The sequence below is a fragment of the Choloepus didactylus genome, chromosome 16, assembly GCF_015220235.1.
Source record: "Choloepus didactylus isolate mChoDid1 chromosome 16, mChoDid1.pri, whole genome shotgun sequence".
In the NCBI taxonomy this organism is placed as follows: Eukaryota; Metazoa; Chordata; class Mammalia; order Pilosa; family Megalonychidae; genus Choloepus; species Choloepus didactylus.
In genome coordinates, this window is record NC_051322.1 from 5682969 (window position 1) to 5701138 (window position 18170).

At 36.5% G+C, this 18170-nt stretch overlaps 1 protein-coding gene across 4 annotated transcripts in view; it reads right to left on the bottom strand.

Moving 5' to 3' along the window:
* ZNF407 (zinc finger protein 407) overlaps window positions 1-18170 on the bottom strand; it is a 525354-nt gene that overhangs the window by 199767 nt on the left and 307417 nt on the right. For all 4 annotated transcript variants that reach the window (XR_005212254.1, XM_037806409.1, XM_037806411.1 and 1 more), the window contains exons 5-7: window positions 13406-13572; window positions 9671-9754; window positions 1558-1678 (exon numbers count right to left, since the gene is read on the bottom strand). Coding sequence is in view for 3 of the 4 variants with exons in the window: in XM_037806409.1 (XP_037662337.1) it covers window positions 1558-1678; window positions 9671-9754; window positions 13406-13572 (372 nt within the window). In the remaining variant the exon portion in view is untranslated. The remainder of the gene's footprint in view (window positions 1-1557; window positions 1679-9670; window positions 9755-13405; window positions 13573-18170) is intronic.

Here is an 18170-nt window from a genome sequence, read left to right on the forward strand (position 1 = left end):
AAAGGATATAACTCTAAGACCTAAGAATGATAATTATGGGAAACTTTTATAATTTTTAATTGCTTTCCTATGTTTTATAGGGAAGGCAACTAAAGTATAATCTGTTTAACAAGGGAAAAACTTTTAATAATGTTTCTTTTTAAATAACTCTGTATTATCAGCACCTTAGCATTTCTATGTCTAATTGGATCCCCAGTTTACCAAATTTCCAAAAAAACACTACTCTAGTGTATGCAAAGACAGAACTCATAAAATTTTGAAAGAATGAATAATTAATGAATGAAATATATTTGTAATATCTCTATACTATTAGATGACCTTTAACATAAAATGTAATGTAATAATGTAGCTAGTAATAGAGATTGTGGCAATATAGTTGATGAATGCAGAAGCTACATCCCTAAGAATACAAAACCCTAGTTTTTAAAGAAGGCTGCAGATTGAAGGCATATATTCTATTCTAATACTGAACCTAAGAGGACTGCATTTGAAGACGCGCCCTCAAAGTTGACGTGCTATTATGTGGAAGAGGCACAACTGAGATCTTCAGCCCAGGACAAAGAAGGCGTTCATATCCAATCCAGGTTTCCCTGTTAAGCCGACGGACCTTCCTGGAACAGATGCCATTCCACTGCGTGCAAACTCGGGAGTCCCACAGGGGACCAGATGAGGTCCAAGCTCGGTCTCACGCGCTCCAGCGCAGTGTGACTGGCTGCGCCTTCCGTGCCCATCCTATTTTCCATGATGCCCCTTCCACACACCTCGTTAGACAGTCTAACTAGATTATTTGCCATTCTCTAAATGTCTCATGCTCTCCTGCACCCAGACCTTGCAGCTGCTGCTAACTAAGCACCTCTACAACCTTGGAGAAACCACTTCACCACCGTGGACCCCAGTGAACAGGTTAACAATACATGATCTCTAAAATTCTTTTGGCACTAAAACGTTACACTGAATCATTACTTCCTCATCATCCCAGATCATACATTTTGTCTTTGAACTTCGACCCATCTTTCGAACCACAGATAAAGCACACCGTCCTCTGTAAGGACTGTATCCTGTCCGAGAGTGACCTGCTTGCTGCATTCCCCTAACTACTTTCAAGTATTTACCATTCAAACTTATAATTATCTATGAGTATTATAACTTTCTTATTATGTTATAATATCCTTAAAGGAAGGAAACATTTCTAAGGTCCCCTTCATTGTCTAAATCAGGGCTTACTCATAGTAGATGGGATGCCATGCATATCTTGAGCTAATTCATAAATTAGAATGGTTCCTGACTTTGAGCAAAGAAATAAAGTCACTTGAAATTTAGGTACAAAAAAGGATTATAAAATCCAAATGTTAAGGTCATAAAAAATGGAAAAGTACTTCGTATTTTTAAGATCAGTCACTAAAGTTAGATGCTGAAACTCCGAACCTACTATGTGAATCATGCTTTAATTTGTGCTAATTCATGTTGATTAGAAGCAAAACACTTTTATTAGTGAGCTTAACAGGGTTTCAACAACTTGAGGTGGCCCATGTGATTCTTGCTGAGAAGGATCCTTACCTGTAGTCACACCAGGGACATCTGTAGGGTTTTTCTCCAGTATGCACACGTTTATGCCGAGTCAGATGGGACTGCGTTGTGGAGGCAAAGTTACACTCATCACATTTAAAAGGCTTTTCTCCTGTAATGTATCAAGAAATGTTGTACATGAATAATTTTGAACATTGTAAACAAGGAGCTAAACCTGTTGACAATTTTAAAAACTTATTTCCATAATATTTTAAGAAAATAGTGAAATAAAATACATATTTATGATATTAGAATATTTATTCCTAGAGCCAGCAAGTTAGAAGATACCACTGATTTTTGTTTCTATACTGGAATAGAAGCAAGGTATATGTGATGTGATTAAAATTTGTCTTACACAAACACGAATCTCAATTATAGCTATGGTTTAGCACACACACTATTCGGAGTCATTTAACAAATGATGTTACATTATAGACATTATAAAAATCTCAGTAAGATTTAAACCATGGAAAAGTATATAACTGAGAAACTGAGAAATGCTTTCAATATAGAGTGAAAAAGTCATTAAAATCTTAAAACTAAATATACAGGAAAAATCAATAAAACCAAGCTACAAAATGAAACCACATTAAAAAAAAAAAAAAAAACTGTTGGAAGCAAAGAGAAATCAGAACTCACTAAGCTGAGTGAAAGGTACAGAGGCCTCAAAGAACAATTAACATACACAATATTTAATAGCATGATAAAGGTTACTTGCCCTGGGCAGATATAAACATTTTATGTGGGGTAAAAATTGAATAGCTTACACAAGAAACACAGAGAGTATAGTGGTACCTGGAACAAACTAATTCATTTAAGACTTTTTTCCCCTTTGCTCCCCCATCCTGTATCCACTATTCTCCTACCCCCGCCACAAAGCCAAAGAATAACCAAGCACTAGCTACATTGGCTGCCAAACACTTGAAATGTGGCTATTTATTTTTGATTAATATAAATGTAAATTTAAAACTGATACTTGATTCAATTATTGGAAAACTTTTGTTTGGAACAGCTTGTAAATGTGACTCTATTTTTTAGTGTACGGTTTACCAACTCGTAATTTGGATCATGTACTCTGAATTGAGATGTGCTAGTCTGAAAAACACACCAAATTTTGAAATCCTAGTACAGAAAAAAGAATATCAACAATACTTTTATATTGATTTCATGTTTAAATAATATTTGATATATTTTAGTAAATTAATTACATTATTAAAATTAATTTAATTTCACCTTTTAAAAAATATGACTTCTGGAAAATTTCAAATAACATGCAGTTCATATTATAGCCCTCTTGGACAACACTGAACTAGAGAAAACCCTCTCCCCCCAAGAAACAATTAATACACAGTAATATTTTTTCTCAACAAACTTTTTTCCTGACAAATGTTACCTATAAGGTAGCTTGATTTTATCCATATTCAATGATCCTACTTTTACCTCTTACTTCCTATGTTTCTATGCTAGTTTCATATGTACCTTGTGTAGAAAATGCAGGATGAAATATCTTATTTGAAAATTTCACCAATTCAGCTAGCAACAAACCATATCTGCTGTGAGTACTAACACATTTAGAATTCATCCTATATTCTCTAAGACTGCGTATGTGGTCTTATCCACAAAAGCAGAACATTTACTTGGATGAACGCATTCTGCTTGGATGCTACTTCACCTGTTGCTGCAGTGCCATGCACTGGGACTACACCACACTGCAGGCTGTGTAGTCATCCACATGAAACCCACTGGACTTCAGTGTGAATCCCAGTCTTGCCATGTTCACTTGCTCCTGTTGGACCTCAAGCAAGTTCAAAAGGATACCACTAAACACAGAAGGTAGTTGTGAGGATCAGAGTTGACCCAAACCACATAAACCGTGTGGTCAAGGGCCCAGGGACTGCCCGCTGTCATTACCATTACTCCAGAACTGCCAAAACACTGCTAATCAGAAACAAGTTGAGCCAAGGCAGAAGCAGCACACACATCGTTCTCACCAGCACTCAAGACCAGGAAAAAGATACACCTCTGGCATACATGAAATAGTTAATGTTTTTACACAGATAGTGAACATGGTATCAAATCATCATTTACCAGATTGCAGGAGGAAATATTCCATTTGACTCATCTTTGTAAAGAGAAGATGATATATACAAAGCAGGGTAAAATAATCTAGGAACTGAAAGGAACTTTTGTCCGTCTTAACCATCTATCTTTAAGATAAATCCCATCTCCAACACCGAACATCCACAGTCTGCTTTGTTCTCAGTTTATAAACCTCTGGTCAAGTTGCTTAAATTGCTTCAGACAACTCAATTGTACTGAATTCACTTATACAAAAAATCACTTTCATGATGATGGCAGGGTTTGCTTTTATTTGAGGGACAATATATGACCTTCGTGGTTATATAAGGGTAAAGGAAAATAGCTCAATCTCTTCACATCTGACACAGGACTCTCATATATCATGGAAATGTATAAACATCCATAAATAAGCATATCTGAAAACTTACACATGCACATTTTAGTTTAAAAGAACTGAACTGCTCATTAAATTCAACGAGCAATTTAACTACACATTAATGTCAAAGTACTGTTCACATGGAAAACAGAAATACAAAATAAAATGCTCATGTGGACAAAAACACACATATTATTAACTATTATCTTAACTTGAGTTATATCTGCCTAGGCTGATCACAGAAGGTAGAATGTATAATGCATTTTAAAGCAGTTCTTGGAGGTATATTGACAAGCAAAACATTTATATATTTACTGTGTATAATTTGACAAGTTTCATCATATATTACTAGAATCAAGATGGTTTTTTTTTTTCAAATTTTTTCCAAAAGTTTCCTTGTGCCTCTTTTTCTGTCCTGCTATTGCCATTTCCAAGCAACCACTATTGGTCCTTCTGTAACTATATATTAGTTAGCTTTTTCTAGAATTTTACATGAAAGGAGACAGACACTGCATGTACTCTTTTTGCCTGGCATCCTTCACTCAGCACGATTTTGTGGTTCACTCCTGTTGCTACTGGAAAAATACATTTATTTTTATTGCTGAGTAGTATTCCATCACATGAATGTGTTACAGTTTGATTATCCATTCGTCCATTGAAGGCCATTTGATGTGTTTTCCTTTGTGGCTACCACGAATAAAGCTGCTGAGTCTTCTTTCATGTACAGTCATTGTATGGGCGAATATATCTTTGTTCTAGGAGTAGAATGTTTGGGCCATATGGTAGGTCTATATTTAATTTTGTAAGAAACTGCCAAACAGTTTCCCAAAGTGATTTTACCATTTCATGTTTCCGCCATCAGCATATGGAAGTTCTGATTGGCCAAATCCTCACCAAAACTCGGTGTTGTCTTTACCTTTGCATTTTTCTGGTAACTAATGATGCTAAACATCTCTTCATGTCCTTATTTGTCACAGATTTCTATTGTTTGGCGAAGTGTCTGTGCTAATCTTTTGATGATGTTTTAAACATGGTTGTTCTCTTATACTTGTGTTTTCAGAGCTCTTTATATATTCTGGATAGACGTCTTGTATTAGCTATATGATGTGCACATATGTTTTTCTGTGGTTTTTCTTTTCCTTTTTTTATTTTCTTCTCAGTGTCTTTCAAAGAGTAAAACTTAATTTAAACTTTCAATCAACTAATTTTCAAGTTAATTTTCTCTTTAATGGATCAGGCTTTTGATGTCATTTCTAAGAAATCTTTCCTAACCCATGGTCACAAAGATTTCCTCCTGTGTTTTCTTCTTTTCGGTTATGATCCATTTTGAGTTAGATTTTGTATTTAGTATAAAGTATGGCTTAAAGTTCTTTTTTATTTATTTCTTTGTTTTGCTTATGGATCAACAATTGTTCCAGAATTATTTGTGGAAAAGATAGAATTGCCTTTGCTCCTCTGTCAAAAACCAACTGGTCACATTATCTATATTGATGCCAATATCAGACTGACTAGTTTTATAAACAGCCATGAAGTCAGGTAGTGTAACTTCTTCCAGCTTTGTTCTTTCTTTTAAAAATTACTTGGCTAGTCCATTCACATACATATGAATTTTTAAATCAGCTTGCAAATTCCTACCCCCTGCTCCCCCCAAAAAAGCCCTGATAAAATTTGGATTGATCAATGTGGGAGGAAATGACATCTTAACAAAACTGACTGTTCTGACCCATGGACATGGTACATCTCTCCACTTACTTAAGTCTTCTTTATTTCCTCTCACCAATGGTTTGAACTTTCCACTGTAGAGGTTTTGCATGTCATTTATTAGATTTATCCCTAATATTGTATCATGGTCACAACAATTGACAAATATATGCATAGGTCTCTCTTTAGACCCTATTCTCTTCCTTTGATCTATTTGTCTATCTTTATGCCATTACAATAGTGTAGCTTTATAACAAAAATTCAAGTAAAGTAGTATAAATCATCCACCTTTAATTAATGCTTTTTCCAACTTTGTACATAGTATAATCAATCTATGTGGTGAAGCAATTTAAAGTTTTTTTTCTATTTTGCAAATTCACAAGTATATTCTGACATCTCCTTACTCCATTCAATCTACTTGTCTGAAAAATGTTTTGGCACCAGAACTCACTGCTAGCTTGTTTATTCTAATAGCCTTGGTGGACAATAGCAAGCCCCAAAAAATCATCTTCATGCTATTCATTTTTCATGAATTTTTAGCAAGAATCTGGAGGGGTAAAGGGTATCATTTTGGACATCACTGTCTAAGTCAGTGGTCTAAATTAAAGGTCCCCTAAAATCTTTACATGTAATTTTCTTAATTAGAGTAAATGTTAATTAATAAATGTTAACTTTTTAAAGACAGGTTCAATGTAGTTTGTTTCATTTAGGCTATTGAGGAATTTTAATAAAATTAAAATCAACATTTAAAAATGTTCTTTGTAATATTAATAAATTTGATTATTGGCCAGGTAGCATATTAAGCTACCATTATATTGCAATAACTTTAAATTGTCATTTTATATTTACCTTCACCATACTACAGATTAAATTATGTAGTATAAGAAATATTGAACTATATATAGGCTAACAGGAAAAAACAGAAAAAAAAAAACAGGATACTACAAAAATGTTATACTACATAAAACATTATGCTATAACCATTAAAAAAGGCCATGCATGTCTGGGCTCCTGACCGGGAAAACCTCCAAGTCGATTCCTCCAAACTACAGTTTATTCAAATATGTACTTGTTAGTTAATTTATAACTCATTGATTATGTTAAAATTTTTGTTCTTCTACATAATTTGTTAATTTTGAAAAGTCATTTCTGGGTAATTTCTTCAGGAAACTGTATTACTGAAATACAGGAGTTTCTTGTTAGTCTCAATATATAGTTGAAATATACATCCAACTTCTAGACTGTACAATGAGAATGAAAATCTTAACATATTTTCAATAAGAATTTCACTTAAATAAGGATTTAATTGTAATGAAATTGCTTGTAATGAAACAATTACTATACGGAGGGCTGGCTGCACCTGTGAAGGACTAATCAAACACTGGGAACAGGGCACTGTCGGAATCCTTTCTCACACTACTGTCGCCAGGACGGAGAGGTCTACGGGCAGGATAGTCCTGGCACCCACTCCTCAACAATGCTCCTGTGAGCTAACTGTAGACACCTGACTTTAAAAAGCAGAACAAAGAGGACATTTCCTTTCATTCTATTGTTTCCCTTACTTGTCATAACTGTACATACTAGCTTAAGTTGTTTCGTTTTTCATACTTTTCTTTAGGAGTAACTATCCTGGCCAAAATAACTATTATGGAGCATTTTTGCATCTTAGGTACCACTGAGAAAGGAAATGAAAGATGGCAGAGGGACTCCCAGGATGGCTGTGGACACAGAGCAGTCAACAATTGGTCAGTTAGGGTGGACACTTCTCCTGGAAGCTAACACGTGGGCTGGCTGGTAGTTATTAAGCTGGCCAAGACTCTCTGACTGCATGTGAGGGTTTGCTCCCTGCCCTTGAATCAAGGGTCTCTGACAGGTGATAAAAGTAAACCTTGGAATGGAAGATGTTTTGTGTCAGGCCTCTAGACAGTCTATATTGAAGCAGGGAATTATTTACGCCATTCGGAACACTTCTGATACCTATCCCCTTCTGAGCTGATTGTAATTTGCGTGGGCGCTCTGTGGTAAAAGGTAAACCATGTCAAAGAGGAATACATCACAGAAACACCCATTTCAAATGTACCATATAACTCTGGCCTTGGGGAATAAGTTGTATGTTGCTTAAATACTGTAAATTCAGTATAAAAGCTAAGTGCCTAGACTGAGTTGTACTAAGCTGTTTTTGTTGAAACCAATAGTCTAAAGAACTGATTTTTGTATTAAAGAATCATCTTTGATTTGTGCCACGGAGGCAGATAAATGCCATAAAGACAGATACCTCTGTCTCTGTGACATTGTCCTATATGGTATAAAGTTAATAGCAATGTAATGAGGAGCCTCTGGACCTGACATAAAATATAAAGTCGTGGCCGCTCAACACAGGCCTCATGATCTATCACCTGCAAAGGCTATGATCACAGTGTGGCTGTCTCCATTGTGGTGGGAAGTGGAGGAGAGGAGAGGGCTGGTCAGGAGAGGGCTGCTGAGCGGGCACTGCCCAGGGCCACCCCTGCTGGAGAGCACATTAGCTACAATGGCATTTCAATAGTAACAAGATGGGCATCAATAAACCGAAAACCTAACACAAATTCACACATCAGCACACTTTTACCACACGTATCTCCAACTTAATCAAGACGGCTGTCAAGGAGGACTGTCGTTCTCTGGGCCTCCTGTGCCCTCACTTACACTGAACTTGTAAGTTAGTGGATTCAAATTATGGGTTCATGAATCGCATCTATAAACTTTAAATGGAATTTAAAATTTTTCCAATTAAGTCTTTTTCCAAATATTCTCTGACTCAAGAATAATCTTTATCCCACATGGAAACTGGAATCACATGGACTCAAGATCTAAAAGGAATGGCTTGCATTAACTTTCATTCATCTTGCAAATACCACACTGGACTTTAAAGCTACCTGTACCTAAATGTTAAATGAAGAATGAAACAAAGTGTAACAAAGTGTCCCAAAAAGCAACCTATTTCATGTACCAGAAGTTTATGCCATTTGTAAGTGTGCTGGCAAACTTGACTATTCACATGTTACTCAAAGAAAAGTCCAATATTGAGTTATAAATTGGGTTATCACAAGATTTATCATCTAAACTAGAATACTTTAGGGAGTAAAAATTGGTGCTATTAATAATTACACAGGGACAACACAAATAAACCAGGACTGTCCCAGGCACATTTAATTTAAAACTATTAAAATAATTACTTATAAGACTTATTAGAGTGTACAAAGTAGTAGTAAAATTTGACAAATTTTTAACAGTTTTCATCTTTTAGTGTTCCCAACCAAGGAATCTATTTAATTTGTGGAACCACCAACATGGACATCGCGGGGGAAAAGCATCCTCTCCAATGCCCACGGCCCTCCTGTGGTCCCTCTTCATTGCAGTCCATCCCTTGGTGCAGAATGATTTAAACAGCCTCGATGTAGAGCCACGTCTGTTAGTCCAAACTCCCAGAAGGATGATGAGGGGTAGGCGCTGGGGCAGGCGAGGGCCAGGCGGGAAGGCAGGGTGGGAGGCAGGTGTGCAGTGGCCAAGCAGGTAGGGTGAGGGGGTGAATGGTGGGTAGAGAGAGCCCATGGAGAGGGAGACAGAAGGAGGGGAGAAGCACAGAGCAGGAGACGGCCCCCCCCACCGTTTGCCTCCGGGAGACCCCAGGCAAGTCTTGGCTACAGAGACAACAGCAACATGGATCTAGCCTTCAGGAGTCGATCTTTTTTCTACCTACTTAACATGAATTTCCTGAAGACTGCTGATCCCCAAAATTGGCCATAAGCCTCCTTTTTAAAAATATAATAAAAGCAGATTATTTAAAACCATATTATTTACATAGAATTTTCTCCCGACTCTCAAGTACACGCATTTGACAAAAACTAAAAAGAAGAGTGATGGGCAAAGCCGCGAGGCGCCAGGCGGCCCTGGGCGGTACCCACTGACCTGTGTGCTGTCGCCGGTGCTTGGTGAGGGCATGCCGGGTCCCGCCCGCGAACCCACACAGGTCACACAGGAAGGACTTCTCGCCTGTTGCAACAGTAAACCAATGAGGGACTGCGGAGGTCACAGATCATTAAAACATATCTATCAAGGCTTTCAGGGTTACTAATTCCTCCAATCAAATGTTTCCATGTAAATATGTCAAATGGGAATGAAATTACCACTGCGGTTTATTGACTGTGATAAAATCTGAAAAGCACCACTGAACATAATTACATACTTGTCAGACCCATAAAAATTAGCTTTATTATCAATGGAATGGTTTTGTACAACTTCATTTCTGTTAGATGTCTTCCAGATGGGGCTGCTTTATGCACTCGAACAGTTTTTATGCATATGCTGATTTTTTACAATTCCCATACATCTGGCCTCTCTGAACTGAGTAAAGAGTGCTTGGAATAGTTAATATACAGTATGTATGATTCTCTTTAAATGAAACATATTGAATTTTCTAACAACTTAAAGATACTGAATTGCTTTTACCTGATTCTATCAGGATCTTCTTTAATAACTTCCTACTTAACATGAATTAAATGGTTTCCCTGAACACACTGAAGATCCCAAGAAACAATAAAATCCACATTACTCAGTACAAATAGCAATTCAGTGCTGTTTATGTTTCTCAAACTTTCACAGCATAAAAAAAACAGAAGTCTAGGGAATGCTAAAGAAATGGTAGAAAAACTGATATTATTCATCTTCAATGACAGCTCTTGACTGGAAACCTCTGGAACAATTAGAGATAGATTTGGCAGACTTAGTATTTGTTAAAGCGTGGAAATGCTCATTTTTTAGTATTTTTACTTGAGCTAACATTGTGCCCTACGGTTTATAAATGCAATATATCTTTCTACTGTAGCATATTTAGGCAATATGTGCTGGCAAGCTAGACAGTTTTATCCCATAAGACTCACAAAGAAGGGCAAAATAGAATAAAAATGCTAACCTTGGAGGGATTCAGTGAAATTATAAAATACTATTCTAGAAATAAAATAAATCATTTGTATCTACCTTTATCTACTTTGCTAATTTAGACATTTAATGCAACAAGTTTTTCAAGGGTTTTCCTCAAGTCAGCCCACTTTGTTCTAAAACGTTTTAGTACATCATAACAGAAATTTAGCTTGAGGCATTTTGGAATTGTAATTCCTTTTTTAAGGTTAGAAAAAAAGCAAATATTGAAAGGCAGAATGACTTTGGTAACCCCAAAGGTTCTTCCCTTTATTTAAGAGCATTACTAACTTTTCTAATTTTAATAAACATAACATTAATAAAGAGCATTTTAACCAAATCTTATTTCCCAATGGTATGATAAATGTTCATTATTATCATTTAAAAAAAATAAAGCTGAAGTTAAAAATATTTTTCCTATCCACTTTTGGGCTTAAGCTTATTCCTTGGTAACATTATTTCAATACAGAAACAGAAGAACAGAGTACATGGGCTGTGAAGAATAAAGTTTAATTATAATCACTCATTTAATTATTTAATCAATTTGAAATATAAATCTTTCTAAGTAGCTGTATTATCAATTAAATAACACTGAAAGTAGACTCTTTTTTTAATCCCAAAAGACAATTTGCTCATTCATATTAACATACCATTCCATTTTGAGGCAAAATTGTTCTCTACAAGTTATTCATCACTCTAGTTTTGTGGGTGTTAACCCCTCATATATGTGTGGGAATGTGTGTGCCTGCCAGGGTATACCCGCACATTCACACTCTTTCTCTCACGTGTGCGCGCACACACACGTGCACTGGTGGGCGTGGCAGCGGGGATACTGTGCTGCGTCCCCCAACTGGCCCTCTTTCTAATGAGGAGAGAATATTTTCACTACTGCTGGATTCAAGGAAAGCACGCTTGCTTTTCTCTTTTATGAACTTCTAGGTGAACCATATCTTTCTTGTAAAATAAATACATTAACAAGGAAAGAAAAATCCTTAAGAGCTCTATATTCTCTACATGTATACAGTCTGCATGTTTATATCCTGTATGAATAAAGTTTTATCACTCTATTTTAAGATATGCCTAGTCACAAAGACGAAATTATTCATTTTCCATGTGCTACATTAGAGACCTTGATATATACATATAAGATTTCATTTAGGATGTTACTCTCCAATGTATTATATGTCTGTCCTATTTACCTTGGTGACTTGATTTGTTTTCCATTTTAAATTCAATTTTCATCTCTTCTGTTTCTTTTTTTGTTTGGTAGGGGATAAGGGTGTTAGGGTCAGGCAGTAGGGAAACAGGAATACAGATATCTATTTTTCAAGAAAAAAACTTTTAAGAAAAAACTAGGTGCACTTTTTCACTCATAAAAGAGGTTCATTTAACATGCCATATTTATATGACAGTGGAGATATAATGGAAGACAGTACTTTTCTTAACAACTTGAATTAGTTTCAAGTGTGCCATTTTGTATTCAAATGCAGAAAGACATGGAAACCAACCCTTTATTTTCTATTAGAAAACAGCCACTGTCCCCTATCTCTCATTATGGTGCAGACTACAAGACCTAACAACAAAAATCCATATTATTGATCTAGCCAAGTCTCCACAATTATTCTTTAGAAGGAAACGCCGACGATAAATTACATCTGCACTGGCTTTTCATCTGCTGTTCGATATAAGTGATCTCTCAGGGCAGGCTGGAGACCTTAAATCGTCAACACCCTTGTCAAAGAAGCTAAGGAGGCCTGGGCTTCCCACAATCTGCTTCAGAAGAACCTTTAACCTATAATTTCTAACAATAATACAAGATTCTGGGCAATCAGAAGAACATTTGGGAATGCTGATTAAAATTTATACATTTTTGCTTCCTGAAACAAAATATTTTCTCAGTGGTGTAAAGAGAATGAAGAACACAAAAATACCAAATTGCTCACAGTAATATGGCTAGAATGATATAAGAGCATTCAAAATATAAGAATGTCAGGAAGTTGTGAGCTCTCTGTACTTTGACAATGAAAATCAACTCATAAACACAGAAAACTCACAATGCCCTATGAATGGGTTATATATTTATGAAGACCAGAATTGAGAGTACCTTGCTATCATAAATGAATTCTGAATCCTGCTTTTACTGTGAGTTGGTTCAAATCCCAAACAGTTCTTAAATGTTTTCACGTAAAATGGATGCAAACATGGACTCCTTAAGTTTGTAACTTTCTTTTAAAATAATAGTAGCTAAATTCAGATTAGTCTCTTTGTATTAATTATCAAAAACTCTTGGATCTGATAGCAATCTCTTCTTAAAAGAAATATTAATTTGGTAAAAATTTTTTAGGTGGTAAGTTAAACCAAGATTCAATAATGTCCAAAAATATTATGGTACTGGTCTGTATCAGTAGTAAAATGCAAGACTGTTTCTCTATGAAAATGTAAATAATCTCTCCAAATGAGCTGCTAAAATTGAACTTTCTTTGTTTAAACAGATGCACACATACATACAACATAAAAATGTCACTTTAAAATTATCCTTAGTTTCATTGAAAAAAAAAAAAGAAATACCATACCTGTTACTACATAATTACCACAACCTTAAAGCAAATGCCTCAAACAGGAAATCATTTATATTGATTAGTATTAAGATAATTAAAGCATATGTAGCAGCAGGGCACTCGGTCTGCATCTGCCCGGCCTTGTGTTCAGAAAGCTGCTGCCTCAAACCTGTGTGCGTCCTGTAGTGGTCTTTCATGGCTGAGGCGGTGAGGAACGAGTAGTGGCAAGTGGGCCAGGAACATTTAAATGGCTTTTCTCCCGTGTGGAGTTTCATGTGGTTGTTCAGGGCCCACTTCTCTGTGAAACTTCTGTCACATAAGTGGCATGTAAATTTTCTGCAAGGAAGGAAAGAGGAAAAAGAATGTTAACTATTACACACATGCTAGCACATAAAAGCCAGAAAGAAGTGTGCTTTCCAGGCTGAGAGGTAAGAGCACAGACTTTTGTGGGGAGAAGTGCAGACCTGCTCTGTCACGTCTGTATAACCAGGCATTGATTTTTCCGTCCAGGCCTGGCACTTCAGCCATTTATTCTCTGCTTTGCGGTTGGGCCCAACGGGTTTGAAAAATTCTGTTACAGTCCAGTCACCCCTGAGGCAAATGTGAGAATAGATTTCACCTGTGCAGGCCTCCACCACTTATCCAGGGCATGGACTGTCAGAGCAAAGGCTAAATGAAAAGCTATCCATACTATACTACTCAGACAATCCCGCTGCTCGCTGCCGCAGTGCAGAGGAGAGAGCCACGGTGACAGCCCAGCTCCGGAACAAACCACAGCGTGCCCCCACCACGCCACGCTCTCTGCACAGAGAGCAAATCCCAAAGGTGTTTCCTGAACGAGGTGTCCTCCCTCTGTGGGACCATATGGGTACATACAAAGTTTCCTTTGAGAAGAATAAAAAGCAGACTATATCTATGTATTTTTACAAAATTGATCTTTGGGGAAAATAAACCTTAAGGATTTCCTGCATGAAAAAAACAAAATAACAAATCAGGACTCACACTAGAAAATATTTCAGTACTGCTGTTCACAGTTTAAGATCTTTTACTATCTCTTATCATAGAGGAAAAAGAACATAAAAAGAACTTTAATAGTTCCTCTGGTTGATCTGTCTCCTTCCCTTGCATTCATGAAATTATCGCTAAAATATACTTTTTATTTCTAATGTAATTTAGTTTAAAGGATCCCTGTGACTAACAAAAGATATTAGTGTCCAGCTAATTATTTAGGATAACAAATACTCAAAACCAAATGAAAGCCAGTATTCAAAATGAAAATATTTTAATAAATTGATAAACACTGTCCTACAAAAGAGAGAACATGGCTCTACAAGTTGGATTTCACTGTCATAAATGGAATTGGACGTTTAGCAAGTTAATGCAACTGAAACTACAGGATTATAATATAAGTGTTTTAAATTATAAAATAATCAAGGAGATGTATAGAGACTGCATAATTTTCATAGAGGTTTTAGCCATAATTTCATAAATTTCCTTATTTCCATAAGGGAAAAAGAGAATCCCAGGGTTCAAATAAATGACTTTCTCATTTTGAGGCAAATGTGGATTACTTTAACAAATCAGTCATTCAGAGTTTGACAAATTCTTATCAATAGAATTACGAAACTACCTTTTATGACAATCCCTGTTCTTATATTATATATGGTAATATTTTTACAAAGTTTTATTTTAAATGTAGTAAGATAAATTTGCTACATATTTAAGAAATTCTATATAAAATATTAAAAGACTTTATTGATATTAAAATTTCCAATTAATAGTTCCATATAACATATGTGTAGAGGCACTTTATTTGTACCCATTAAAAGAAAACTCACTTTCAAATTACTATATCAATTGATCACTGCTTACTGGTACTAGATAATGACAAATACAGCTAAATACTTGAAAATGCACTGTAAAAACATATGTCCGTATATCTCTGACAGGTCTTCATGCATTTAACATTTCAAAACCATGACAAGGATCTTATTTCCAAGATAAATTCCCCTATCTACTTATTTCTTCATGTATTTATTGTGGATCTAACCTTCTCCTACAAGAAATAAATAAGGAGGTTAAGTAGATGCTATCTTTTAACAAATTGCTTCTCCAGACTGCATTACAACTTTATGAATGACAAAATAAATCTCTCATTTTTAAATCTACCGCGATGTACATTTAACAAAATTACATCCATGAAACTTCAATATGTGTACTCTATTATTCATATGTAATAAAAATGTTAAACTAAAGCTTACTGCCTGTCTTGAAATAACAAAAACCAGACAACTGAGAACTAAGGCCACTACTTGACTTTCAGAAAACCTCACACATTTTACAATTTGTTATATGAAAAGTTCACAAGCTGGTACTCTGAAAAGACTCCGAAATGCTACCAATGTAAAATGTCCTTATAAATATTAAGACCTACTCATCAATGGGGAGGGTTTCCTGGAACCGCACAAATTCTGAGTCCTCAAATATTCTAAATATTTGAGTTCATGCAGCAACTCAGTAAGGACTTTGTCACCACCCAGGGGACTCTGGTTCTCCTTGGGCCTTGAGGAGGTCCATCTTGAAGTCTCCAGGAGAGACTGGGAGCTAAAATGTGCATTTCTGTGCTGTCATATGGCCTTCAGAGGCCAAGGACATCAATGCCTGTTCTACAGCTACTTTAGAAAGGCCTGACACCACTATTCTAAAAACACCATACTAGATGGACAGAGAAAACAAAGGTGAAACAGAGGTGGATTACATTCTCAAGGAAATCACAGGCTACCAAGCTAGAAAAATTATTCACAAAAATAAATTCAATGCTAGAAAGAAATAAAAAAAAAAATTAATTTTATAAGAGAAAGCCATTAAGGAGGTGGATGAGGGGCAGGGCAGATTAGAGAATGCTTCCTGGAGGTGGCATTTAACTTTGATGTTAAAACGAGGTGTCTGCTGGAAATGCAGTCAGCAGGGAGAATCTCAGAGGAGGCCACACACACACAGAGTCAGGTGAGAGCTGAAGGGCATTCGCAGAGCCCTGCCATTGAGGTTCCAAATGGCCTGCTGTCTGCCTAGATAAAGAGGCCCCTCCTTTTACCCAAAGAAGTGGGGAAGCCCTAGGATTACACTGGATTTGACTCAGTATTACAAAGGCTTTCCTCCCTCACTTGGTGGTCCTCCATGTGAAACTTCTTTCTTTACTGAGTTTACAATCATTCGTAAGATTTAAAAAAAAAAAAAAAAGTTCTGCTTTCAAAAAAATCTCACCGGTGATAAGATCTAACCTATTGTAAACAGAGTTTTACTCTAGTTCAGTTGAATCTAAAAGGGTAAATAAGACAAGCACACCAAGTAATATGACTGTGTTTTCAGCCTTCTATCTGTAAGGTCCAGAATCATGTCGGGCACACAGAGGGGTTCCCTGAGTGACTGTGGACGGGCTGAATGAACTGAAGACTGGTGACCAAGCACCTTGGTCCTTTCTTCAGCCTCACCAGACTTCAGAACCACCATGTCAGGTATTTACATCCCAGAAACTGGGGGCCTCTCATCCAGGCTGCCCAGGGCTCCCAATTCTAACATCCAGTGAGCGTTTCTCCTTTTGCAGCATTTGTGCTGACTTTTTGAGCAGATGTCAAACACACAGGAAAGGACAGAGCTGTATCCTACCACCCAGATTTATGTCTCCAGATGCTAATATCCAGATTTCCATATTTGTTTCAGATCCCTTTCATACTGGAAACATCTAAAACTAATTTTAAAATTTTAAACATTTAGAAATTAAATTTGAAAAATGATATGACAGACCATAGCAGAGGCCTAAATGAAGTGCAATTAGAGAGCAGAAAATCCTAACTGGGTGCCGAAGACTTATAAGAGCTGCAGAGAAAAAGCCTCGGGGCTGGGTCTCAGGGCAGAGACAGGAGAGCCAAGGCAGTGGTGACATCACTGGATTTCAGAACTGAGAGGAAACGAGGCGCTCAGCCAACAAGACAGCGCCACATCACATGCAGGTGAGGCCCTCAGCCCGCACAGGTCAACAGACCAGGAAAGACACCAAAATGGCATGGGGGGGGGGTGGGGATTAGAGCCATTTCCCCCTAATTTGCATCTACCTACTGTATAATGACCATTAAAAAGACCAAAATGTCAAGGAGTGCAATAAGACATAATGAAAAAGAACAGTTTGTTATCTTCCTTTTCATCAGGTTCATGCTAAGTTTCTACCAGACACAAAGAGATCTTAAAAGGGTTTCAAAAGGAAAGCAAAGTCACAAGCACAAGAAATAAAAAAGATACCAGACTTCTCAACAGCAACACCAGGAATGAGAAAAGGAAGTAACAATGCTCTGAAAATTTGCAGGGCAATGATTTTAAATGTAAAATGTTTTACATTATACCTTTAGTAGTTCCTAACAAGAGGTATTTTCATTATGAATGGCCTGGTTTCTAGGGATTGAGATGTCTTTGTCTTTTATACTGAAACATTTAGCAATAGAGCCTCTTTTTTTTTTTGGAAACTGGTGTAAGACAGCTACAGAGTTAATGCCTTAGCATAAATTTATAAGGATTTATAAGGACTCTTAAATAAAGCTTCCTAAATTAAAATTCTAAGCAAATTTCTAGTACTCCTGATATTCAGAGAGTAGGTTTCTTCATTACTGTTATATCTGCTATTTTTTGTTGCTGTTGTTGGCACCCCTCCCAAACTTGGAATTACTCCAGGACTTGATTCTACTTGTTAAATTACAAGGAGCAGTCAGGTAGGAAAAGAGGTGGGAAAGAAGCAACACAAGACGTTCAGCACAGTCAACGGCCTTTCTTTTCTGAAATGCTCTCATTATATGATTTGAAATAACAGAGCCGAGACTAAAACCCACATCTCGACTTAAAAATCTGAAGACAGAATACAGAATATCTTCCTTGTTGGTTATATA